The sequence below is a fragment of the Mobula hypostoma genome, chromosome 6 (genome assembly GCF_963921235.1).
Source record: "Mobula hypostoma chromosome 6, sMobHyp1.1, whole genome shotgun sequence".
NCBI classification, from domain to species: Eukaryota; Metazoa; Chordata; class Chondrichthyes; order Myliobatiformes; family Myliobatidae; genus Mobula; species Mobula hypostoma.
In genome coordinates, this window is record NC_086102.1 from 119,411,831 (window position 1) to 119,439,142 (window position 27,312).

General features: G+C 43.5%; 1 protein-coding gene across 6 annotated transcripts in view; it reads right to left on the bottom strand.

The window, feature by feature from the left end:
• LOC134348348 (receptor tyrosine-protein kinase erbB-4-like) overlaps positions 1 to 27,312 on the bottom strand; it is a 1,006,440-nt gene that overhangs the window by 360,215 nt on the left and 618,913 nt on the right. For all 6 annotated transcript variants that reach the window (XM_063051562.1, XM_063051560.1, XM_063051559.1 and 3 more), the window contains exon 4: positions 18,438 to 18,572. In XM_063051562.1, coding sequence (XP_062907632.1) covers positions 18,438 to 18,572 — 135 coding nt within the window. The remainder of the gene's footprint in view (positions 1 to 18,437; positions 18,573 to 27,312) is intronic.

Here is a 27,312-nt window from a genome sequence, read left to right on the forward strand (position 1 = left end):
TGTTGTTTCTTTTCACATAATTTTCTGAGGCGTCTTTTTTAACGGTTTCAAGAATAAATTTCCCAGTCTTTAGCGATTCCAGTCAAGGCTCACCAGCCCGCACAATGGGTCACTGGGAATCCACTGTGAGAGATTTACCCCAGACTGTAAAATCTTCCCATATGGCACACCACTTTCCTTCTTCCCATTCTCAATTTGTAAATGAAACCTCACGCTTAAGTTCCGCACCCTGTTCCAGCACTTACTATTTGTGTAGGTTTTTAAGTACCTTTTTTTTTGCTGTGCTCTTGGAGTAATAATAATAAACCTCCACGTGGTTTCTTATTGTTTTAATTTATCCATGCTTCAAACCTTAATGATCCGCAAATCTGATTTCCCTGAAATCGTACCATGTTCTCTGAACTTAGTCATATTCACTACAGTTTGACACACTCTGCTTTAGGCTTTACTGCTTTCTGCATAGTTTCCATCAGGTTTTGAGTCATATCTTTTATGAACTTGACAGAGACATTTTAGGCCGAAGGGCCTGTTCCTGTTGTTCTGTGTTCTATGAACAGCAATGAACCTTGCATAATCCCAGCTGGGATATCCCTCACTAAAGTTCCACACTCTAAGGTCTTTGCTTTTACCTCAACTATTTAGAGTATGAAATTATTACAGAGAGCATGTAAGAATACAGCAGAGGAATAGGCCTTTCAGCCTGTGATATTCTGAGAAATTCAAACTAGTAATTAGATGCCTAAATTCCTGCTGCCTACATGAGGTCCATATCCATCCATTCACTTCACATTCATATGTTTATCTGACAGCATCCTAACTGCCTCTGTCATATTTGACTCCATTACATCCTAGCCGCACACTGAAGGAACTCTCCATTCTCTGTGTAAAAGAAAACTTCCCCCACATATCTCCTTTGAACTTAGCCCATCTTGACCTAAATGCCTTAATTTGACATTACAACCCTGTAAATGTCTAATGGGAAAAAACACTGCCAGCTCTCTACCCTATGCCTCTCATAAGTGTATAAACTTCTATCAGGTTTCTTCTCAGTATCTGCTACTCCAGAGAAAATAACGTAAATTTATCCACGCTCTCCTTAATAACATTTGCTCTCTGAACGAGGCAAAGTCCTGGTAAACTGTATCTGCAGTTTCTCCAAAGCCTCCACATCCTTCCTACAAGGGTGACTAGAATCGAACACATTTCTCCAGATGTAGCCAAACTAGAGTTTCAACATGCTCTGTCGTCAGGTAATATTTAACATGTCTGTTGTAGCCAGCAAAGTCAGAGTCTTAGAGACATATAGCACAGAAAGAGGCTGTCCAGCCCACCATGTCCAAGACTATCATCTATATTAATCCCTAAGTTTGACAAGAGCTCTGGGAATGAAGGTGGTGACCTTAAAATGGTTCTACTCCTCAAGAGATCCATTAAACAAATGACGTGTGGCAGACCTCTTCATGTCTTAAGCAAAAGCAAAATTCTATGACACTAGGTCAAGGTTTCAAACATAACCACTCGAGCCTCATTCATAAAAAACATGCACAACGGTCTTTTCTCTGCCCCTCTGAGATGAGGGAAGATTGAATCTTTAGTTGTGGAGTGAAGGTTAATACTAAGCAGATCACATCAGGGATTGTTAGTGCTGGGTGATGGTTCCTGACTACTTATCCATTGGGATTCAAGGATGGGACCGTCTGCACAGTTGTCAGAGATGTGATTAGGCTGAAATAGGGGATCTTTGGTTATAAAAGACATATGGGGAGAGGAGTGTTGGGGCCTACCTCTAAGAAGATCGAAGCTAATTTCCCTGAACTTGGGAAAAAGCAGTTCTCATCTGTACCATCATTGTTAATCACACATATATACATACATACATGTACACATGTGCATGCGTGCGTGCACACAAATGCTTGCACATGCACACATACACATACACAAGCGTGCACATACACATAAGCACAGAGAAAAAATATATATGCACACATATGCATGTGTGCACACACACACACATGCCCATATGCACACACACAAGAGATTCTGCAGATCATAGAAATCCAGAGCAACACACACAAAATGCTGGAGGGTCTCAGGTCTATCAGCATCTATGGAAATGAACAAACATCTGATGTTCAGGCCGAGACCCTTCATCGGGACTGGCAAGGAAGAGAGAAGACGAGAGAATATGAAGGTGGGGATGAGGAAGGAGTACATTAGGTGGTCTGGGGAGGGGGGGGGATGAAGTAAAAAGCTGAGAGGCAATAGGTGGAAAAGATAATGGGTTGAAGAAGAAGGAATCTGATAGGAGATGGGAAAAAGAGAAGGAGAGACCCCAGGGAGATATAAGACCATAAGACATAGGAGCAGAATTAGGCCATCTGGCCCATCGAGTCTGCTCCGCCATTCAATCATGGCTGATCCTTTCTTTCTATCTACTCCTCAACCTCAGTTCCCAGCCTTCTCCACGTAACCTTTGATGCCATGTCCAGTCAAGAACCTATCATGATGTGATCGGTAGGTGAGGAGAAGAGAAGAGGTAGGAGGGGAGCCAGAGTGGGGAATGAAAGAAGAGGGAAGTGGGAGAAGGAAAATTTACCAGCAGTTAGAGAAATTGATGTTCATGCCATCAGATTGGAGGTTACCCAGATGGAATATGAGGAGTTGCTTCTCCAACCTGAGTATGACCTCATCAGATCAGTAGAGGAGGCCATGGACTGACATGTCAGAATGGAAATGAAGATAGGAATTAAAACGGTTGGCCACCGGGTAATCCTGCATTACTGTTGATGGGGCGAAGGTGCTCGACAAAGCGGTCCCCCAGTCTACATCTAGTCTCATCAATGTAGAGGAGGCTGCACTGGGAGCATTGGATACAGTAGACGACCCCAACAGATTCGCGAGTGAAGTGTTCACACACACACACACACACACACACACACACACGTACACATGCAGACACAGAGAAAAAAATATGCACTTACACATGACATACATACACAATACACATGCACACACAAGTGAATTTCCTGAAGTGATACCAAGATGGCCATTGTGTGATACTTAATGTAACCCCTCTGTTTAAGCACATCAGACACACAAAGTCCCTGGAATACTCCAGCAGGATACAGGGTCTAGCCACAAAGGATGCGAAAGAATTTCTGGGCAAGTACCTACTGATGAAGATCCTTATGTACCCATCCTCACCCACAGGCGAGCAGGGTAAACAGAAGTTTGCGTGTTTTGTGGCCTCAGCATATTCCATTTGTTTGATATTGTTTCTGAATGTAAGAGTAAGAAAGCATTGAATGGTTTACTTTTTAAAATAATTTGTCATCATGAATAGAAGTTAATTTTGGATTTAAAAAATTCTTTTCTTTGCCGAGTGTTCCAATGTATTGACAGAACATGCCCACCAGGTGGGTTATATAGTGAATGCTCAGCTCTCCCTCACTTCCCTTTGGTCCTCTAAAAAATTTACTGCCATTACCTGACTGGGGGTGATTCACTAGTAAGTAAAACCAAAGACTGTAAAATCCTTAAAGAAATTAAACTTCTGGAGAAATTGAAGGAAGTGTGTAGGTGGGACTGTTAGCCTGTGAAGGTCAATGGGGAAGTCAAGCATTGGGCCAAAGTGGTTCCAGTAAGATGGCGGCGTGCTCGAACACACAGCCATCTGGGTCTATTCAAAGCTGTAACTGTTCATCCTTTGTGTCTTTTTTATGATCACAAGACACTGCTGGGTACTAAGAACCTCAAGTACTACAAGACTATCCAATCAGCGAGTTGCTCAGTAGTGATGGAGCTGGACTTCTTGATTACCATTGTCGTGTTGTTGCCTGGACTTGTTATGTACCGTTGTTATGCCGAGACGGTGCAAGTGATTGTCTTGGACATTTTTATTGTGATTGCAAGGCCCTGTTAGGCATTAGAAATATAGAATACTGTAAGTCCAGTTCACTAGTTCATTGGTGAGATCAGCTAAGGGGGAGCTGCACTGCTTCGATTGTCCTCAAGCCGCAGGGTCGCCTGTTGCAGCCGCCCAGAGGAGGAGATGCCGTTGTGGGAGAGAGCAGAGGCCTCGGTGGGCATGCTAGAATCTGTATTGGGTTGGAGGCTGGCCCCTCCCATTGGTGCTGTCCTCCAGTTTTTGCTCACTGCTGCCCTCTAATGTTTGCCCTCCAGTGTTTGCTTGGTGGAAGAACAAGCAGGACCAGGACAACTTACCAACAATTTACAAGCCATGTCATTCAGGGACCTGGGCTACATTATTTACTTTCCTTGTGACTGTTCTGTTTTACTGCTATTGTAACCATGTGTGCTACTTGTGCAGTGTGCTGTGTGCTGTTGGCAATGTGTTTTGTGTCTTGACCCCAGAGGAATGCTGTTTCATTTGACTATGTTCATGTATGGTTGAATGATAATTAAAGTTGAATTTGAACAAATTCAAAATCAAGTTTGGACTTTAAACCATGGGATCTGTCCTCATTAACCACTAGATAGTGAGCTTGTGCAGTCGAAGTTTCACTCGGTTCAGAACAATGAGTCGAATGCTCATATCAGGTGAATAATCTATCACCAGCACCAATTCCAAATCCATACCCTGCACCTTATGTGCCCTTCCTTATGACTAGGTGCAGATAAGAATAACAAGAGCAGGGTTGGAACAGAGAGTGCTGTGAAATTCAGCTCTATTTTAATCATTTTTGGTTTTCCAAAACCAAACTTCCCTTTTGAGAATTAGAACGTATTTACTATTTACTCTTGCTAAATGTCAGCTGGTTTAGTAAACAGCATCCACAATTTTTAATAATAACTAGTTGGATTCTCAGAGGAATCTGTTGTTCATTATGGCTGCATGCTTCAGCAACGAACAGCACAAAAACAAGGCAGCCAATGACTTTGACCTTCCCATGATAAGACTGAATATGAAATATGCCTCTTGTGTTTCACTAATATGTCAGAGCTGTTGTGAAATGATCTCACTCCAGTGGGGAATTCACAAAACTTATTCAGCAATAACAGCTGTAACCATAGATCATGGAGTGTTAATTAATGATCTTTAATTACTTATCAGGAGTCGCAGAAGCAATCGCGCGGGCATGGTAGTGGGGCGGGTGGATTAGACAACCGACATGAACAGCAAGTCACCTAGCCTACACCATATTAGTTCAGGTGCATGGGATTATTCTGCTCAGAGTTGGCAAGTAGCCCTAAAAAAAATCCTGTCACAAATAGTGCTTCTAATCACGGAACTAAGCTTGCACCAAAGTGGCTCTTGATGGTGTCATATGGACAGGGACAATCCCTTCAGCCCACTGACCATCAAGCGCCAATTTACACCCAGCACCTTCCTCCTTCCCTTTCTCCCATGGTCCATTCTCCTCTCCTATCAGCCCTTTACATTTCCACCTATCACCTCACAGCTTCTCACTTCACCCCTCCCCTATCCACCTACACCTCCCACCTGATTTCACCTATCATCTGACATCTTGTGCTCCTTCCTGTCCCACCGCCTTCTTATTCTAGCTCCTGCCCCTTCCTTTCCAGCCCTGATGAAGGGTCTCGGCCTGAAATGTCGACAGGTTATTCCCCTTCATAGATGCTGCCTGACCCGCTGAGTTTCTCCAGCATTTTGTGTGTTGCCCATGTACGTTAATCTGATTTCTTTCTCTCTGCATCCCAATCAACCCTGCCCCTCCAGCCCCCAAAGATTCTGCCATTTACCTACACGTACTAGGAGCATTTTATAGCATGCCAACTTGCACGTCTTTGTGGGTGTGGGAAGAAACCGGAGCCCCTGGGGTAAATCCACCCTCTGACAGGGTGAAAGTGGAAACCCCATGCAGACAGCACCAGAGGGCATGACGGGACCTGGGTCACTGGAGCTGTGAGGTTGTAGCTCTACAGGGCCACCCCATTCTGCCTCCCCACCTCCCCCTTCAGTTTAATGGACTTCTTACTTTAACAGCTACCCCTACTGACTTGGCCCTTGCTACTTGGGAACAACCAGGGCTTGAAATCCGATAAAGTGAGGCAGTTTGATAAGACAGAAATCCTAAGGTAATTGACCATTCATTGGGGGACATTTATTAACAGGCTTTATTACCTGATAACTAAACTTTAACATTTCCTTTATCAAACTCACTACAAGTCCTCCCCAACCTGAATGAGCATTTGGGAGACCGGCAGATGGGTTTACTGGCTGCTATGAAGCCATAGGCATCCTCTTCCATGTGGGAATTTGTTTTATGGCCACATTTCTGCCTGGAGATCTGTTCAGGTTACAAACAGTTGACAGGAATGGATCGATGCCATAACCTAGGGAACACCACAAATTCCTCCTTCTTCGCACTCCAACTGCTGCTGTTTTATTTTTATTTGCTTGGGATAGCTGTTATGTATTAAATATTTTAGTAGTATTTGAGTAGTATTGTAAATAAATTGTTTGATTAAGCATTCTTCATTTAAGTAATTAATTACGGGCTATATATAAAAATAAGTGAATTGCATATGTCTTTCTCTTGCAATTAGTTTAATGTTTTGGAATTACAAAACATAACAGTGGTGATGAGGAAATACTACATGAACCTGAGACGACTACCAATGTATCAACCCGTTGAAGTGTAGTGAGACGCTCGAGTGAAAAAAAACAGGAATGGACAAATTCATGAGTTCATAGACAGTGAGTACTGGGTAATAATAATCATAAAGAAAAAAGAGCATAAACTCTGGCTATTTTCAGAAGAGAGACACATTTGATTGCACAAGAGCTAACTGGAATATGCATACTGAGTGAATTGAGCTATATTTTGAAGCAAATGAAATAGTCAATAAGAAACGTGTCAGTTTAAATGAGTGCATTGGGTACTAGTTTGTTCAGACTGTTCCAACTAAACCAGCCAAAATGAGCTTTGCTGCTGTTGTGAAAATAATGCAGGAACATTCAGAACCAAAGCTAGTGTTGAATGCAGAATGGTTTAGGTTTCATAAGTGGAATGAAAAGGAAGGGGAGTCCATTTCAGTGTACGGTAAGTGGTTGAATTGAAGAGATTGTCCAAGCATTCGCAGTTCGGTAATAGGCTGAGTTATGCACTTACAGGTTGTTTAGTTTGTGTAATCTTCCAAGAAAGCATTCAAAAATGACTCCTAACTTAGGCACAACTTACATTTAAAAGAGCAATTGAAATAGTTGTATCAATGGAAACAGCAGACAGAGGCTTGCAGCCAGGAATGAAAGTGAGTTTGATGTAAACTGCAACGTCTATGCGGAAACAGGCCTGGCTGAACAAATTGTGTTACCATTGTGGCAGGGGCTCACGTACACCAGACCAATGCTGGTTTAAAGGTGAAACTTGCAGAAAATGCAACAAAGTAGAACACATACAAAGAGAATTTCGGGCAGACAGAAATAAATAGTCCATACAGGGAAAAGAAAAATATTAAAAGTCAGATTGCACTTTCGAAAAGAGCACTAGTCTGCATGCCGTTGATGAAAAATCTGATGATGATGAGAGTGACAGTGGACTGCGTGGCCTTGAGATTTACAATGTGAAAACTAGCAATAGACAATCAATATGACTTACACTGGAAGTGAATGGAATGGGACACTGGCTCAGCTGTTTCAGTCATTCCACAAAATGAATTTTAATGGCATCTCAAAGATTCCAAACTGAAGCCTGCAGCTATCCAACTAAGAACTTATAATGCAGAAAAGATGACTCCTGTAGGAAATGCATTTGTAACGGTGAGATACAACAACCAACAAGCCACACTGGGCTTATATGTGTTAAAAACAGGAGGGCCAGCATTGTGGGCCATGATTGGCTCAGCCAATTACGACTTGATTGTAGATCCATTTGCATGCCATATCCCTTGCAACAGAGTCAACTGAAAGCAAATTAAGAAAGGTCCTGGATGATGCCAAGTGTTCAAGGATGGCACTGGAAAACTCAAACATATCAAGAGTAAAATGGTGTTAAATGAAAATGCCACACCCATCTGTTACAAAGCCTGTCTGGTTCCTTATACCATTCATGACAAAGTAGCCAGTGAGCTGGATCACATGGAGGCTGAAGGAATTCTTTCCAAGGTTGACTGCAGCCCATGGGCAACACCAGTGGTCCCAGTAGCCAAGAAGAATAGGTCTGTCATGATCCATGGTGATTTTAAAGTCACCATAAATCCAATACTGAAAGTAGATCAATACTCTCCGCCCAGGATGGAGGATATCTTTGCAAACCGTTCTGGAGGAAAACACTTCAGCAAAGTGGACTTAGCTGAGGCCTATTTACAAACAGAGATGGAAGAAGAGTCCAAGGTGTTTCTCACGATAAACACTCTCAGAGTGCTTTATCACAATAGTAAGCTTATTATTGGAGTAACATCTGTACCGTACCACCCAGCTACAAATGGCTTGGTGGAAAAGTTTGTCCATGGTCTAAAGAATGTACTGCGAGCAATGTCAGCATAACGCAGCACACTAACACTGGACCAGAAGCTCGCCAGTTTGCTCCTTGTACATCGTAATGCTACACACTCCACAACCAACCGACCAGCTCTGCTGTTCCTCGGTCGTCCCTTGTACTTATGCTTGGATCTCCTCAATCCCAATCTCAGGAGAAGTATGCAGGACGAACAGCTGAAGCAAACTGAGGGCTCCTCAAACTAGATTCACTGTTTCACTCCTGGACAAGCAGTCCTTGGTGAGGGTCTACAGAGGTGATCAAACGTGAAAGATTACGGACAGAACAGGCCTATCCTTCTGCACCATCAAGGTTGCTTCTGATATCATCTGGCGATGACACATACATCAATTGACAACAGCAGAGTCAATTGTTAGAGAAAGGAGGTAGCCAGAACTATCAGAACCACTTCCTGCAGTCCCAGATTCAACTCCTACAAGCACTACGGAGGAGGCCCCAGAACCTGAGATTGTTTCACAGCTACAAGTCTCACCTGCCAAGCAGAACAGTTCTCCTTGTCATGAAAGATATTATCCCACAAGAGTAAGAAATCCTCCACAGTGATTAAATCCTCCGGCCTGAACGTGCCAATTTAAAATTTACTATGCTGTGGGTGTCGGTGTAGTAGTTGTGTTAAGTAGCATACTGTATATATAACTGAGATCTATTCTACATTGAGTTGGAGTTTATAGCTAGACAGGCAGTAATGTTGTGTACTGAATATTTCAGCAAGACTTGAGTAATATCGTGAGATATATATTGTTTGATTAAGCATTTTTATTCATTTAAATAATTCATTATGGGTTATATGTAAAAATAAGTGAATCGTATATATCATGACGCTACCACGTCATACGTTTGAGCCGTGCTTAAAGTAAAAACAGAACTAAGACCAGTTTTGCTGGGCTCCCGTTTTTTTTTCTTGCAATTAGTTTAATGATTTGGAGTTACAACACATAATAATATCTACTGTGGGAAAGGCCTGTGCAAGTCCACAAGGGAGAAGAGAGGTCTGTAAATTCATTTCCGCAACATTGATAACACTACACACTACGAAAACTGCAACAAAACACTGGAGAACTCATCAAGCCAGGCAGCACGTACGGAGGGGAATAAACAGCTGACGTTTTGGACCGAGATCCTTCATGAGTTCTGATGAAAGGTGTTGACCCAAAGCGTCGACTGTTTATTCCCATCCATAGGTGCTGCCTGACCTGCTGAGTTCCTCCAGCACTGTGGGTGTGTGTGTTGCTCAAGATTTCAAGCATCGCTTGTGTTTATAATTGTGAAAACTGCAGTTTGCTTGTAGCTCCGGATCCCGGCGTCTGCAGTCCCCTGTGTTATATTATACATTGATACTTGGACTGTCATACTCTGCCCTGTACAATCACAATTTACTTCACACACCGGACATGCTAAGGACTGAGCCTTTCTGATATCTTCAAACACTTTACTGCAGCCAAAACTGACAGACAGTCCGTATTTGTTTCCACCTAAGGCCCAGCCTCATGACTGACACAGTCAAGCAAAAGGTTCTTCCGATGCACTGCAGTCACCAAGAAGAATTCCAATGCAGGAAGCATATACGGCCTACAAGTAACATCTTGTCCGCACACGGATTACAAGCAACCACACTCCGTACCTATGCATCCTACAGTAGAATTGCATTAGTGATTTCATGACCTGAAGGGGAAATGACTTTTCAATTCTCACAAATGACATACACTTTTGGTCACTCCATTATAGGAAGGGTGTGGAGGTTTTGCAGAGAGTGCGGAAGACTTTTATCAGGATTGTCTTGATTAGAGAACATGTGCTATAAGGACAAATTTGTGTTGTATTCTCTGGAACAGCAGATCCAGCAAAGTTTTATAAGATGATGAGAGGCACAGATAAAGTAGAGAACTGGCGTCTTTTTATTAAAGGCGATGTGTCTAATACTAGAAGGCACGCAATTAAGCTAAGAAGGGGTAAGTTCAAAGGGGAACATTGAGGAGGAATTCTTTTTAGCCAGTGGATGGTGAATCTGTGGAATTCATTGCCACAAATGGGTGTGGAGGCCAAGTCACTGGGTTAAAGCAGAGGTTGACAGGCTATTGATTAGTAAGGCATCAAAGGTTGTGAGAAGAAGACAGGAATTAGGGTTGAGAGGGATAGTAGATTGGCCGTGGTGGAATGGCGGAGCAGACTCGGTGGGCTGGATGATCTAATATTGTTCCCTTGCCTATTGGTCTTGTGGGATGTGTGAGACAAGTCTGTTTTAGACAGAATAGTGGGTGCCTGGAGTGTGCTGCCGGGAGGTAGTGGAGGCAAATAAGACATTTTAGAGGCTTTTAAAAGGCTCTTAGTTAGGAACGTGAATGTGCAGACAATGGAGCGATTGGGACTCTGAGTAGGCAGAGGACATTAGGTAAGTCAGAAGTTTAATTAGTTTAGCACAGGATGATGGGCTGAAGGGTCTTTTCCTGGGCGATACTGTTCTCTGTTCTTTGTTGATGGGTTCAACACCTCAGCTTCCAAAGGTGGCCTGCTCCTGTATCTTCCTACCTCCTGAGTCCTGCACAACACTGCCTGGTGGAGCCCAGGTCTGGCTTCCGCAATATCCTTAATAGGTCCAGCTCAGTGCAGCACATCGATCCGTTGCTTCATGTCTGTTCGTTGGTGTTTGCCTCCTGCTTTAGCACAGTTGTCTACACTGGGAGTGTCAGTCAGGACTGGGGAGCTCATAGTTAGCAGCTTGAGAAATATGGGGCACCTACTGTATGAGAAAAGGATTGAAAAGAGTGGATGTGGTTTAACAGGTGGAGAGAAACGTGGAGAATAGCAGAGAATGAGAGGGGGGAAAGAGATATAGGAGACAAAAGGAATACATAGGGAATGAGAAACAGAGAGAGAGAGTGAGAGAAGGGTGGACACAGGGAATGGGAGAGACAGAGAATAGTGGAGAATGAGAGAGAGGGAGAGAGAGACAGGGAATGGGAGAGAGTGAAAGAGGGACAGAGAACGGGAGAGAAGGAAAGAGGAACAGGGAGTTTGAGGGAATTGGAAAATGGAAAGGAGTCAGGTGGATTGAGTGACAGGGAGACAGTAGAAGATGAGAGAGGGAGAGAGACAAAGATAATAGGAAATGGATGAAAGGGAGAGAGAGGCACACAGAGAATGGGAGAGAATAAGAGAAAGGGAGTACGGCACATGGAATGGGAGAGAGTTACAGGGATTGGGAGATTCGGGCAGAGCATCAACCATATGGAAAAGGAGAGCAGGTAGAAAGGGAGAGATGGGGAAGGGAGGTGTACATGATTGACAGTGAGCGTGCTTAAGACAAGGATGCACTTATCCGCTGTTTCATCGCAAGCATATCAACACTGTGTTGAAGTTGTTATATTTACAGCAACGGTCAAATCTGGATGGAAGTTGTACAAAGTCATCAGGCACAGGCTGGGCTCAAACCTGATGTGTATTGTATGTGTATTGTATATCCAAGCAGCCCTCTAGTGTAATAGTGGGTTAATGCCAATATAATAGCATTTTTATCCCACTCCAAAGCACAAAGTAACACTCAACCACTTCAGGGCTTGAGCTGTTACTCTGGATTGCTACCGAGCCGTAGTATGGCAAGAATTCTGAAAGTGTGGAGGGCAGTGGCCGCATGCTGAGATGTTGGATCTGCTTCCCAGGTGCTCAGCACAAAGGTTATTAAAAACCTCACTGCTTGACAGAAGGCAAGAGGCTTGTGATGTGCTGGCCCTTACTCCTTCCTCAAACAACACCAACCTTCATTGGCAATTCATCCAGTTGCTACTCAAAGGATCTTGCTAATTATCAGCCACATCTGCATACTCAATTAAACACTCGACTTCAAAGCAATCCGTTTTATGTGAAGTGCCCTGGATTCAGCAGAGCAATAGGATATGGTTCCATTCATAATTGCAAGTCTTTCTTGTACAGTGGAGTTGTCCAGGATTATTTGGAGAGTAGCCACGGTTGTGACCATGGCAACAGCGGTTTTCATTTGGGCTCAAATTTTATTTTAAATTAAAAATGGCACGGCCGTGAAAACCAGTCATAGACTGCTAGTGGAGAGTCAAGCACAGATCAAGAGTAAAATGGCGTTCATTCCATGTGTCTGGATACGTGTTGGTCCATCAACACTAAAGGAACTTCATGGTATCCAAGACAAAGCAGACCGCTTGACTGGCACGCAACCTACCTCTCTCTGCCACAGGCATGAGGAGCCATGGTCTGTGTGTGCCTCATCAACTAGATACCCTGCAGTAACTTGCCAAGATTTTTTACGACAGCCATTCTAGTTCTATCACCCTAGCAGGTGCAAAGTAACACAAATGCCTCCGGGTTCTGACCGAGCAACATTGCATACCTCCCTGATTTAAAGGGGAACTTGCTGTGGTTAGACCTCCATACATCTCAGAGATGTGGGAATAGCTTCCACACAAGGACGCATGTTGCTCTGTGCCGAGATTCTACCTGTCCCCAAGTCCCCGACAGATTTCACTGTATGTTTCAAACAAGTGTGATAAACAAATGAATCTGAATCTGAACCTGTCCCCAGTGCTGTGAAGGATAGGCTGACTGTGTTGCCATGCAACATCCCATTCAGCTGGACATTCTCTACCTATAGTTTGTGGAAATGTTCATTTCAAGAAACACCTCGGACCACAGGTCCATCAGGCAGTGGTCAGCTCAGAACCTCCGGCAAAAATGTGAGACAAAGACATGTGGATCCTGTGGGATAGTTCCTGAGCAGACAGTCTAGGTGAGCTGGACAAGTGCTTCATCAGCAGAGCTCCCAGAATGCACTGAGACCCTGTTTGGCTGTAAGTGAGAAGAGCCCTCCTGGTCAGATCCTTCCTGAAAATGCTGGACTGCCAGTACATCAAGATGTCCATAAGTGAATGTTGCCAACTGGCACATTCCAGGCTGGAATGATAGACTTCAAAAGCAGGACAGGCTAGAAAGAAGGCACCGTTGAGATTTGCACTCAAGATCTCCAGTTTACTAGACAGGATCTTTACCAACTAACCAATCTTCCCATTGTCGTAACATGGATATGGTTCCCATTATCCCTACTGCCACCAACGTTCCCTCTAATTTTTTTACAGCTATGTGGACCAACCATTGTTCTGAGCAGCAAATTTACACAGCCTGAAAACTGTGTGCCACTTTAAATTAACATTATATTAAAAATATTTCCAGCTGCACGACGGCAACGCAGGCGATTTGCACTGCAGCATTTCAGTTACTGCACAGCTGTGTACCCGTGCAGTGTAGGGATAACAGTGCCTACCACCTCATGCACTTCTGTATCCAAAAGGTCATTCTCAGAACCTCTGCCGGCTCTAGCGGGGTCCTACCATGAAGCACATCTTTCCTTCTGCCACCACCTGCCCCTCCCCACTTTCAATAGGAATCACTCTCTATTTAGCTCTGTTGTCCACTTGTCCCTCCTGGCACTTCTCCCTTGCAGCAAGACAAGTGCTACACTTGCCTTTATACCTCCTCCTTCACATCCATTCAAAGTCCCAAACAGTCCTTCCAAATGAGGCAACACTACCTTTGAGTCTGTTAGGGTCATCCACTGTATCTGGTGCTTTTGGAGCATCCTCCTCTATTTCGGTGACACCCGACACAGGATGGGGGAAATTGCTTCTTTGAGGACCTTCACTGTCTACCACAAAAGGCAGGATCTCCAGCTGGTTACCCACTTCAGTTCAATTTCCAGATCCCATACCAACATGTTTGACCATGGCCTCCTCTAGTGCCACGATGAGGTTAAACTCAGGTTGAAGGAGCAACACCTCATATTCCATTTGGGTAGCCTTCAACCTTATGGTATGACCATTGATTTCTCTATCTTCTGGCAATTACTCCCCCTCTCCCTTCCTCCCTTCTTTTTCTATTCTTTATTCTGGTTACCCCGTCTCCCTTCTCTTCTCAACAGCCTGTTACCTTTCTCCCTCATTCCCTTCCTTCTTCCCTTTATTCCATGGTCCACTGTGTTTTCCTATTAGAGATCCGTTTCTTCAGCCTTTTATCTCTTCCACCCATCATCTCCCAGCTTATTATTTCGTCCCCTTCCAGAACTATGCTCCTTCCCTTTCACCTGGTTTCACTATCACCTGCTGGCTTCAGTCCTTTTCCAGTCCTGATAAAAGGTCTTGGCTCGAGGTGTTGACTGTTTATTCCCCTCCACAGATGCTGCCTGATGTGCTGAGCTCCTCCAGAATTTGTGTGTGTTTCTCAAATGCAGGGAGTCAGAGAGAGGTGAATAAACACAGAGAAAGAAAAATGGGAGAGAGTCAGGCGGAGTGTCAGAGACATGAGAAAGGAAAGCCGATGGAAGAGAGAACTTAGACCTCAATACTGAACTGTAGTGTAAGGCCCTTCTGCTATCAAAGACTGAGGGGCTAAGCCCTGTGTAAAAGCTTTTCATACACGTGGTTTGTATCATGCATGAATTGCAAAGGTGTTCTGTGCACAGAACAAACTCCCACCACAAACGTAAAAGGTGAATAACATCATGAATGTAAAGAAAGCCCCACTCTCTGCACTTCTTGTATATATTCAATGGATAATGTTTATTTATCAAATTTAAAACAAATTCTAGAAGATGAGTGAAATATTCCAAGGTGCAGGAGTATGTGCTGAGGGCAGATTGAAGCTTGTTGCAGCCATTGCAAAGACTTGGCAGGAAAGGACCCACAGTCTAAGGACACTGAAGGGATGAACCCTGTCTAACAACTCCAGATACTACATAGATGATTAGTTAAGAAAGAAATGTGAGAGACTTTCAGTCAAGATCGCGCCTGTGTACAGCACTCCTTTGGTCAACGTCTTCTGGATGGATTATGAAACCATATATTTCACTTCCTTTCTGTCCTTTATGATTGTTTTTTTGTCTTGAATGTGAATCTGCAACTGTTGGAGCCTGTAATTTGCAGTTTGGAGATTGTTTGGGTGTTTCAGCGCTCTGCAGTCTCTGAGAGGTTTCCAGGAGACAGAAGCAGCGTGTGCGAAGCTTGTGGCGAGAAGACTGTGGGATGGGCCATGAGTCAATGTTTGGCTCCATTTTGCCGATTAAAGTATCTATTGTTCAGCAATTAAGGTGACGAGGGATATTAAAACATTGAGGTGAATGTGAAAGGTGAGCGTTGGCTGCCTGTCTTTTGATCACTGGTGGGATCATTCTGCTGCCGGAAAGGGGAGACTGCCTTTCGATTTACTGGTAGGATTGCTGTGCTACAGAGAGGGGAGACTGCCTTTTGATTGCTGGGAGATTGTTCTCCTACCGGAGAGGGGAGGGGAGACTGCCACTTAATCACTGGGGGGGGGGGGTCGCTCTGCTGTCAGAGATGGGTGACTGCCTTTACATCACTGGGGGGGGGGGGTCGCTCTTCTACCGTAGAAGAGAGACTGCTTTTTGATCGCTGGTGGGAGAGGCTGCCACTGTGCCTGGAGAATGTTAGCCAGGTTTTCTGTGTTTTGGATATGGACTTGGACTATAGACTATTTTTCCCCAGTCTTATATTTTTTTATATTCTGTTTCTCGCCTGATCTTTCTCACTTTTTTTGTGTGCGGGAGAGGGCAATTTGATGGGTGATGTGCCTGTTCTGTTGTTGTTGGGTATTTTTGTGGGGGGAGGAGAGATTTGGAGGCTGATGATCGTGCTGCCGTCCTTTTCTTTCTTAGTTTTGTGGCTATCTGATGAAGAAGAATTTCAGAGATGTATATTTTGTTAATAAATAAACCTTTGAACTTTTGAGGCTGATGTGTTAAGAAAGAATGTATTTAATTAATTTGTAAAATAAACATTGAGAAAGATACACTGGATAGATTACACATAAAGTATATTTTTGGAAAAACAAAATTCAAGAAGGCACAAGCAATGGGACCGCTTTTGCTAGGAAGACTGGGAACAGATTCAAAGGTAGTTGTCGAGCTTCACCCCAGACAGCTACAGGAAACCGGAGATGCAAAAGACAGCACATGGTGGAATCAGGGGTAACAAATAAACTGCTGGAGGGGCAGGCAGCATCTGCGGGGGAAATCAATAGTCAATTCTTCTGGTTGAGACCCTTTATCTGGACTTCAGCATTTTGTTTGTTGCTCATAACGTGGAATTCTATGCTGTCTGAGCTGTTCCCAGAGGCACCCACTCTGACAAATATCAACTGTTGCTGGGAAACAGTTATGGCTTCACCCTCAGGTACAGTTGAAACTGTGCAAGATGCTGGTTCACTCCAAGATCATGACAACATGCTAAGGGATGTGCTGAAGCTGAGCACAAGGACTGTAAGGGCTCTGTGTGCCCTGTGCACGTGAAGTGACAAGAAAGTATGTTAAAACCCCTTGAATCGTGGTGATCAAAGATAACATAAAAATGATAGTTGATGATGTGCTAATGTTAAGTAAGTGGAAGAACATGACTTGTGATGAAAATTTCTCAAATGTTTATATGTATCATCATAGGCATCCGTTAGTCTCATGAGACCATGGATTTGCGCCTTGGAAGGTTTCCAGGATGCGGGCCTGGGCAAGGTTGTATGGAAGACAAGCAGTTGCCCATGCTGCAAGTCTCCCCTCTCCACGCCACCAATGTTGTTCAAGGGAAGGGCACTAGGACCCATACAGCTTGGCACCGCTGTCGTTGCAGAGCAATGTGTGTTTAAGTGTCTTGCTCAAGGACACAACATGCTGCCTCAGCTAAGGCTCGAACTAACAACCTTCAGACCACTAGACAAACGCCTTAACCACTTAGCCATGCGCCAACACTTATATATACACACTTTATATGCATATATAGGTCTATTTTTTTGAATGAATTATTTGTTTGAAATTCTTTAATATCTATAGGACATTAGATCACCATTATGGAACCTAAAACATAAAACAACACAGAATCAGGCACCTTCACACACATTGCATTACACCAAACACAATGTTGAATTAAACTCCACCCCTCCGGCTTACACTGTACGTAAGCCTTATTCCCCACCCCGCCCCCCACCATTGCCTGAATATTCACACTATTATCTTTCAGCCTCATTAACGTCACTATTGTACCTTAGTAGCCCATTCCAGCCACGTACCACTCTCTGAGTCAAAAACAACACATGCCTCACATATTTGTTTAAACCTCTCCCCCCATCACCTCTCGCACTTAACATTTCCACTCTGGGAAGATCATCTCAAGGGCACACAAAGACAGGGAATTCAAGGCGAGTGCTGATAACGGTATTCTCATTCCAGGACAAGCACAACTGATGCATCATCTGAGACAGGACTGCTAACTGTACTTTGCATGCTCATAACTACGTTACAAACACCTACCACTAACTTTCAAGGAGCCCCACACATCAATTCAAGAACATGACATCAGTCTATGAACATTAGCACATGCCAATATCTCTAAGCATTTTCCCAAGACACTGTGCAAAGTTGAGTATTAAACTCACAGTTTCACTATTAATGTCAGTCACTCTATTTTTATTCACCAATCAGAAATGAAATGTCTGATACTGTTTCCGGATTTGCACATCACCGCAGTTGTTGACTGGCGATGCTATCCAACCCCACTGTTTCACAGCAGCTAACAATAATGCCAAGTAGACTTACTGGATCAAAAAGCTGAGCTGTCTAAATAAACCAGCAACCTCATCAATCAACTCACAATATTGGAGACATATGTGCTGATTCCCCTACCAGCGAAGTGCTGGAGCTGGTTTCCTGGTGTGTACACCCTGTAGAGGATTAACTCCCTAAAAGGTAATCCAGAGAGTGTGGGACTCATAGGAAGCAAGCTGGGTAATCGTAGGCCCTGAACTTAAACTGTCATACATGCTGAAGTTGATAATGTTACTCTATAGGCATAGGATATAAGTGGAACAGTGAAAAGGGAAGAAGCACTCAGCGATATAATTCTTCCCAACAAAAAGGTAAAGAGGTGTGGAACTTACATGTTGCAGTAGTGTTGCTGGGAACAATTATAATATCTGCAGTGCGAGGGTCGCGCACGATGTCTTGCCAATGAATGGTGTTGACGTAGCATAGAAACTTGTTCTGGTCAATGTAGATGCCTCCATTCAGGATTTCTGTAATATTGAGCACAAGTCTGAAGTTACTCCAAAGTGATCTCCATCATTGCTATAGCAACCTACTCCAGGCACAAAGGCAGAAAGAACATTTTACAATCCCCAAGATCAGTCCAGACTCTCTGCATTTCCCTAAGAGTTGGCCTCCACCATACCGAACTTCGCAGAGGCCTCTGGGCAGCTGATCCAGTATATCCATGGTTTATTGTCATAGGCATACAAACCCAGGGTATACATGTCATGAAAAATAACTTTTTTGCAGCAGCAGCACAGTACACTACAAACCTGACAAACATAATTAACATAAATCTAAATTAACATAAATTATACATGACTTACATGACAAAATAAACATGATGACACTATTGCAAGTTGTGAAAGAGTTCTATCACTGTGATACAACTGCTCCCTTGATCTTTAGTGAAGTGTCCTTGGAGTCTTTTGAGCGAAGTAGAATAAAGGATTTAAACTGCACCTTTAACTTATTCTGAATGCTTCAACATAACCTGTACTTTAAGGGTAGTTAAGTAAAACAATGAGGCTTCTGATTTACTGAGTCGAAGAAATAAATGTAGGAGCAGGAATCTCCCCTGCCCCACGACTTTTATATTGCTGCAGGTGGAACCCTTGATGTAGAATTGGCACTCAAGTGATAAGGAAATTCTTGTTCCCATAGCTACAGATTTCGGCTGGGATAACATGTATATGAAGCATATAAACTATGCTGACCTGTTGAGCTCACTCACGTTCAACAAACTTCATTTCCCTCTCAGTAACGTTTCAAAGAAAGGGATATACTTTTCACTAATCCTGCATGATGAACAACTGTCAGGGGCCATTGGGCTTCTTGCGAGCAGTGTGGTTGCAATCAGTCAGAAGACTGGTGGGCGAGACGCTGCTCTTTCAAAAATGTTCTCCCAAGGTACAATTTAAAAATTTTCCCTCCCTTTGCATTGTCTCATTTCTTCTCTGAAGTCAGTGGCTATCTTTATCCAAGTGTGGATTCTTGCACTGGAGTTGTTGGGATACGTTTTTATTTGTTTCTCGGTGTCTGGGTTTGGCTGGGAAGGCCAGCATTGATTGTCCACCCCCTAACTGCCCTTGGTCAGGCTGGTCACTAGTTCAGCATACAATATACTGGAGATACTCAGCCAGCCAATCAGCATCCGTTGGGGGGAAAGGAATTGTCAAAGTTTCAGGTCGAAACCCTGCCTCAGGACTGATTTCTGCACCAGCTGTCTCTTGTGACTCCACGCTTACCAAGCTATTTCAGAATGCATTTAAGAGTGAACCACAACCCTGGGTCCGGAACCAAAGTGAATAACTTCACACAACCTATGGACTCACTTTCAAGGACTCGAAAACTCACGTTCTCAATACTATTTATTTACCATTTATTATTATGATTTGTTACTATCATTGTATTTGCACAGTTTATCATCTTTTGTACATTGATTTCTTGTTTGTCTTTGTGTGCAGTTTTTCATTGATTCTTCGTTGTACTATGAATGGACTTGCTCGTATTTCTTTGTTGTACTATGAATGCCTGCAAGAAAATGAATCTCAGTGTAGTACATGATGCCAATAAATTGATAATACAATTACTTTGAACTTTGAGTCATGTGGGGACCACGATCAGTAAGGGCAGCAGATCTCCTCTCGTGGAGGGCATTAGTGAACAAGGCAGGTTTTTAGGACAATCAAGTAGTTTTGTGATTCATTAAACCCTGTCTGATGATTCATGGATCTGTACTTGCAACAACAAATCTGATCTCCACCCCTAAACTGGAAATCTCACATCATGTTTATACAGCATTTTCTCATTTTTTTATGACATAAAGGGCCATTCACCCAATCAGATCTTCGTCAATTCATGGTGAAATCCCTTCAGTCCCATTCCCCCACTTTTCCTGTAACCCATGTTCTCTCACGTCCCCTATGCTTATAACGGATGTGGGGTCTTCGGTGGAGAGTGAGGTCACGGCATAGCTTCAGCAATGATGCAGCTGGGTGCTGTTACGTATGCGCGGAGCAAGAATGACATCAGAACAGCATGATTATTCCGAGACGAAGAAACATTCACACTTGAAAGTCCAAGCAAAGGAGAGTGCCTCCCCTGCCTATCAGACTCAATCGATTTACCGCACGATCAACCGGCCATATGCGCACTTGACACATTCTCGCAACCGATCAGAAACACTGAATCCCTCTTCCCTTAAAAGGAAGGAAATAAGTGGGGTGAACTGAGAAAAATCGATCTTACTTGGTACTGGTTTACTAGCCAGTGAACCCCTGTGAACCACTGCAGGGGACGGTTCACCTCTGTGTTCCTTATTGGTTAGCTCACGATGAGGGCACTGGGCTGTGGATCTCCACTAGATGAAACCTCCATTGGTATTCTGCTTAACGTGTCAGTCACCACAATTTCTATTTATTTATTTAGAGACAGCGTGGAACGGAACCTTCCAGCCCAATGAACTACACTACCCAGCAACTCAACTGTCTAACCCTAGACTAATCATAGGACACTTTACAATGGCCAACTAACCTTCTAACCAGTACATCTTGGGACGTGGGAGGAAACTGCAGCATTCCAGAAATATACTTCACGGTGGAAAGATAGGCAGATAAGGTCAATATCCATTGTTGCATTCTGGGTAATATCTGTTGGATACCTCGTCTCTCCCCATTAAGCCAGCAAAGGCTTATGATCTGTGTGGGATTTTAAATGGACACCCAGATAGGTCCAATGGAAGCACTTGATGCCAAACATAATGGCTAGGACTTCTCGGTCGAGCTGAGGATTATCGTCTCAGCCTGAGACATTGTTCTGGAAGCAAAAGCCATACAGGGCAGCATCACATTTCATCAATATAGAATCAGAATCAGAATTACTGGTATATATATATATATATATATATATAACACTATAAATTACAATAAGAATTATCTTTTTAAAAATTAACTAAGTAGTGAAAAAAGAGAGGGGAAAATAGTAAGGTAGAATGCATGGGCTCATTGTCCATTCAGAAATCTGATGGCAGAGGACACTTAGTGGGTCTTGAAAAAACTGCAGCTGGCATTTCTCCTTAAACTTGAACTCAGCCACCAGACCACAGTATTGATCAATGCATTGGTGTAGAAAACTAACTGGTGTTTTTGTTAATAGAGAATTCAATGCAGGCTTTCCTCCCAATATAGATGATGCAGGGCAGGACCGATGTCATCCTTTTAATCTAATTTCTGCCCAGTAAATTAGGCTGTTGGCCTTCCCGAGTTACATGCACCAGTAAGTGAAACAGATCCTCCTGGTGAACCGCTTCTGCCATGAAGGCCCCACATACATCCAGTGACACTGTGGAACACCGAGTTCGGCGGTCATAATTTTGTAATCTGGCGTTAAGGATAATTCGCTTGGCAAGGTGACAGCTGATCCTGTATCCAGTTCAAATTTCAAGGGCTGGCTGAGTGTAGCCAAGTAAGGAGGCTGCTTTCAGTGGCTCAAGTCATCGGTTTGGAAAATAGCGTCCACTTCTTTGCTCCAGCCGTCACCTCGATGGTCGAATTGCGCCATTTTCCCATGGTGCATTGCTACACAAACCACACCTCCTCGAAGTGGCCTACCTTCTGACAGAACTGGTAGACTAACTTTTTTTTATTATTCATTTTTTTATTGCAACACCAACAAATTACATTCAATACAACCAATTGCCAATTACTTTTTGACTGTTTAACCCAGCCACCCCCCAACCTTCATCACCATCCCCCCTCCACCCCTCTCTCCTCCCCATCCCTCTCCCCTCCACCAACCAACTGAACAGTAGTACATACACAGACAAAGCATTCCTATTTTAACGAAAGATCTTTTAAGTTAGATATCAAATTTGTCCACATTGAGATTGTGTTTGGTGGTGCATCATTTACTCTTGCTGCTGAAAGCTCCAGGTAATAAATGTCCAAAAAGCTCCGAAGCCAGTGAGTATTTGAAATATCATGGGGAGGTTTCCAACGCTGGACTACAATCTTCTTAGTTGCAGTCAGGCCTGCCAGCCAGACTTTGCATGTTTTTTTCCGTAAGGGAAAGGTGGGAGTCATCACTTAGAAGCTTTTTCTAATTTATCTGTGTTGCTCATCTTCCCCTGGATCTGTTGTTGTAAGCTGGTGGTGGAAGAACTGGTAGACAATCTTTTGATGATTGCATTGGGCCTGTGGAGGTAGCTCTGTGGAGCCTTACATTATGTTGACTGTGTGGGCTTCAGGTTGGTATCCTTCGGCAAATAGTGATGTTTTTGGGAGGGGGCTTTTGTTCCAGTACTGCCTGAATCAGTAGAGACAGGGGTTTGCTGAATCTGTGTAAGGCCTTTCTTGAATGCCTCCCAATAGCATCCTTTGTTTCAGAACAAATCATGCTTTTCTGACAGGAGATTCGCCTGTGTCCTCTCATCATGGACGCCAACAATCAAGGCCCTCTCTTTCGCTCGCTGCCCCCCCCCCGCGCAAGATCCTTCCTAACCTGCCGAGTGCTTCCAACGTAGTTTTTCTCAGATTTTCAGAACCTGCAGGAATTCTTTTGTATGTTTTTCAGCTTATTCTGAATAGTTGCTCTGAGTAGAGCTTTGTTCAGTAGAGAAAGATTCAAGGAAAACCAAAATGAGGCAGGTGACTCCTAAGTCAAAGGCTGGTGGTTGAAAGCTTCAACGTCGAAGGTGGATGATAAAAATCAGGGGAACATAGTACAGTTATCAGTGAACTATCAGCAGCAGAAACATGGGACTTAGCAGGACTTCTCCCTTACAGAACATTGTAACTCAACACCTCCAAGGAGTTGACCTACAGCACCTACAATTGGCACTCATGCCGTCAGACTGGAGGCAGTCCTGGTGGAACTTAAATAGGAATGGCTATTAAAATGGCTGGCCCCAGGAAATCCTCCCTGTTGTGGATAGAGCGAAGGTGCTCAACAAAGGGGTCCCGTAATCTACATCAGGATGATTGCAAGAACATCAATTTCTCTAATTTCCAGTAATATTTACCCCTCCCCTTCCCTATTCTTCCATTCCCCATTCTGCACCCCCCCCCAACTCACCTCTTCTCTTCTCCTCACCTGGTGCCCCTCCTCCTTCCCTTTTCCCCAAGGTTCACTCTCCTCTTCTTCAGTTGTTTTCCTTCTGCACCTATCAGCTCCCAACTTCTTACTTCACCTTCCTTCCCCACCTTCTTATTCTGGCTTCTTCACATTTTCGTTTCAGTCCTGGTGAACAGTCTCGGCCCAAAACATCGACTGTTTAGTAATTTGCATGGATGCTGCCAGACCAGCTGAGATGCCCCAGCATCTTGTCTGTGTTACTCCGATTGTTGATGATGTTGGCTCTTCATCTCAGCCCCAAGGTGAAGGGCAGGACATGTTCAAGGTGGCGTCAAAGGGCAGCTCTTCTTCAGTTGCTTTACCTGGTGACCTCTGCTCATCGTGTGAGGAGGAGTGAGGCACCACCACTGAACAGCCCCCACCAGCACCTGCCCTGGAGAATGCTATGCAGTAGATGTGAGGCTGGGCCAAACCCTGGCTCTCAATGAATCCCGCCACTGTGTTAATCACATGCTGACCCTCACCCCACCAGCTCCAGACCTGCCTCAACCTACCACCCATGTCCTCACCCTCACCTACTTCCCTGTCCCTCCCCTGATTCTCACTAACCCTCAGGTCTCCACACATCTTACTCTCCTGCCAACCTCCCTCCCCACCGGTTCACCTCCCTCCCATACCCTTTTTCTCTCTGCAGTTCAGGCAGATTCCTGATTGACTGCAAATAGGGTCGACTTATTCCACAAGTATCTAGAGACCTGGGCTAATAATCCAAAGATACGAGTTTTGCTCGCATTGAAGACGGGGAATTGAAACTGAGTTAATTAAATAAACAATGAAATAAAGGGCTAATATTGTTTTGGTTATCAAGGGATGAAGGATTAGTTCAGGAAAGTGGTTCTAAGGTAAAAGAACAGCAATTAAGCCATTGAGTGTGGGAGCAGGCATGAGTGGGCAACTGGCTTCCTCTTCCTAACATTTCTTACTTTCTAATGTCAGTGAATGAAACAAAAGGATTACTGGAGAAACTCAACTGACTCTAATATTTTTAAGGAAGAAATCTACCTTCTTCACTCTAGTTGACGTGTGACTGTAGAGCCACAGCAGTGTGGATACTTTTAACTGCACTCACTTCATTAAACAGTGGCAGCAGTCACATCCTGCACACTAACAAAGTGCACATTCCACCTTACCCCACTTACTTCAATGCCATGGCTGGTTTAAACTCTGGAACGACTGGATCATCAGCTGTCATCAGCGTGAGAGAACCCCCATTCCCACCAAGTCATACATATGGAACAATTTCCCAAGTTCACCACTGAGCCCGGTGTAAAGGATCAGAGGTCTACAGCTAGTGCAGAAATTCCATCAGACCTCTCCTATCACCTGAGAGATTACCGCCTCAGTTCCTGTATCTCTGCTCCTCAATTAACTCTGCATGTCCAGGCAACTTCCTGGTAAATCTATGATGCACTCCCACAAATGAATCTTCATCCTTCCCCAGGTGTGGTGTCCACAACAATTCTCCAAACTATAGGAGACGACTAATTTTTTTTATCTCCAGGAAAACCTCGATCCACAGGACTCTAACCATGAAGGTCAATATTCAAACAATCCTTTTGATTACTCACTGTAACTGCTGTGGCTATTTAATGGTCTGCATACAATTACCACATAGTCTCCTTGATCTCCCCCGCATTTGGCTTTGCATCACTTGGAAAGAATTCTGTGTCATCCTTGTGTCCAACGTGAATGGTGTTACATTGGCCTTGTTGAAATTCATTTGCCATGGTTTTGGCCATTCACTTAAAGTCATTCACTTTGGGAAGAGAAATCAAAAGACAGATTATCATTTAAATAAATTAAGGCTGCAGATGAGTGGAGTGCAGAGCAATCAAGGTGTCCTTTTACATGAATCACAAGAAAATTGAACAGGTGTAAAAGGAGAGGTTGGACAAGCTTGGATTGTTTTTTTTTTCTGGAGCATCAGAGGCTAAGGTGTGACATGATAAACATGTTTAACATTTTGAGAGACATTTCCCATGATATGTATTTACAAATATGTCAGACATTTAATCTTTAGATTAAATCTATTTAATATTTAGAAGTTACAGGTATTTGATGGATATATTAAATACTAGAGGGCATAACTTTAAGGTGAGAGGGGGAAAGATTTCTGAGGTAAATTCTGATTGTATACAAAGAATGGGAGGCACTTGGAACATGCTACCAAGGGAGGAAGTCAAAGCAGATGCTATAGTTATGTGTACAGTAAGAGGCATTAAGACAGGCACATCAACAGGCAGAAAATAAAAGGATATGGACCATGTGCAGGCAGGAGGGATTAGCTTAATTTGGCATCCTGTCAGGAAAGACATTGTGGACGGTTCTTTTTCCAGTTGCAACAAGAAGTTAAGAAGGTACAAGGCATATTAGCTTTTAGTGAAAGAGAGCTGGAGACAGTATTACATTGATCAGGGTGTTGGTAAGACCACACCTGATGTACTGTGCCTAATTTTGCTCCCCTTATTTAAGATATGCCAGCACCAGGGGCAGTCCAGAATAGATTGCTAGTCTAACTCATGTGGACAAGAGGGCTTTTCAATTACAAGTAGCAAAAGAAAGTATATCTACATTCTTTGGAGTTTAGAAGAATGACGGGTGATCTTACTAAAACATTGAAGATCCTAGGGAGCATGACAGGATAGATGCCAGGATGTCTCTGCTAGTCTTGAAGGAGGGGACGTAGTTATAAGAGGCCAATCCAGTCACTTAGAATAATGATGCTTGGGAAGTTCCTTCTTGCAGAGGGTGGTGAATCTCTGGAAATCTCAATCCCAGAGATTTGTGGGAGCTAGATTGATGGAGGTATTTAAAGAAGTAGATACATTTTTGAAAGATTGAGAGCTGTGTGGGACAGGTACAGGAGAGAAGATAAAACCCGGGTGGGCCAGAATGATGGAGCAGTCTTGCAGAGTCAGGTGGCCCACCCCTGCTCCTGTTTTCCTTCTGTTCTTGTACTCACTCACTCTAGTTGTAATTCGATGCTTCTATCTTCACCTAACTGTGCCAGGTATAATGTTCAGGCTAAGTTCATTGTGATAGGTATACATACATGGTGTATAGATGCCACGTAAATTAGCTTTCTGAAGCAGCAGTATGGTACACTACAAACAGGATGAACATAAATTAATGTAAACATAAATGAACAGAAAATATACAACACTTAAATGACAAAATAAATATAATGTCAAATATAATATATATAGTGCAAGCTGAGAGAGAGAGAGAGGGGTAAAGAAATATATTTGCCATCAGCAAACTTGGATAAGTGACTCTTTTATTCCACACATTGAATAATTGGTGACTTCACACACTCGACCCTGAAAGTAGCCGAACTCTGACAACCTGTATACCTGCCTACTGTCCCTGGCTTATGTTGCTCAACCAATCCACTAGGCAGATAAAAATAAATTGCCTTCATTTCCCTGAGTTGCAACTTTAGCCGACAGAGAGGTATTTTATTTTGCGCCTTCTGTAGTTCACATAAATAGTATCTGTGGGCATTCCACTCTCCACTACTTTCATCAGTTTTTAAAGGAAGTTGACTGGGTTTATCAGGTGTGACTTTTACCATTTAGAAAACTATGCTGGCTT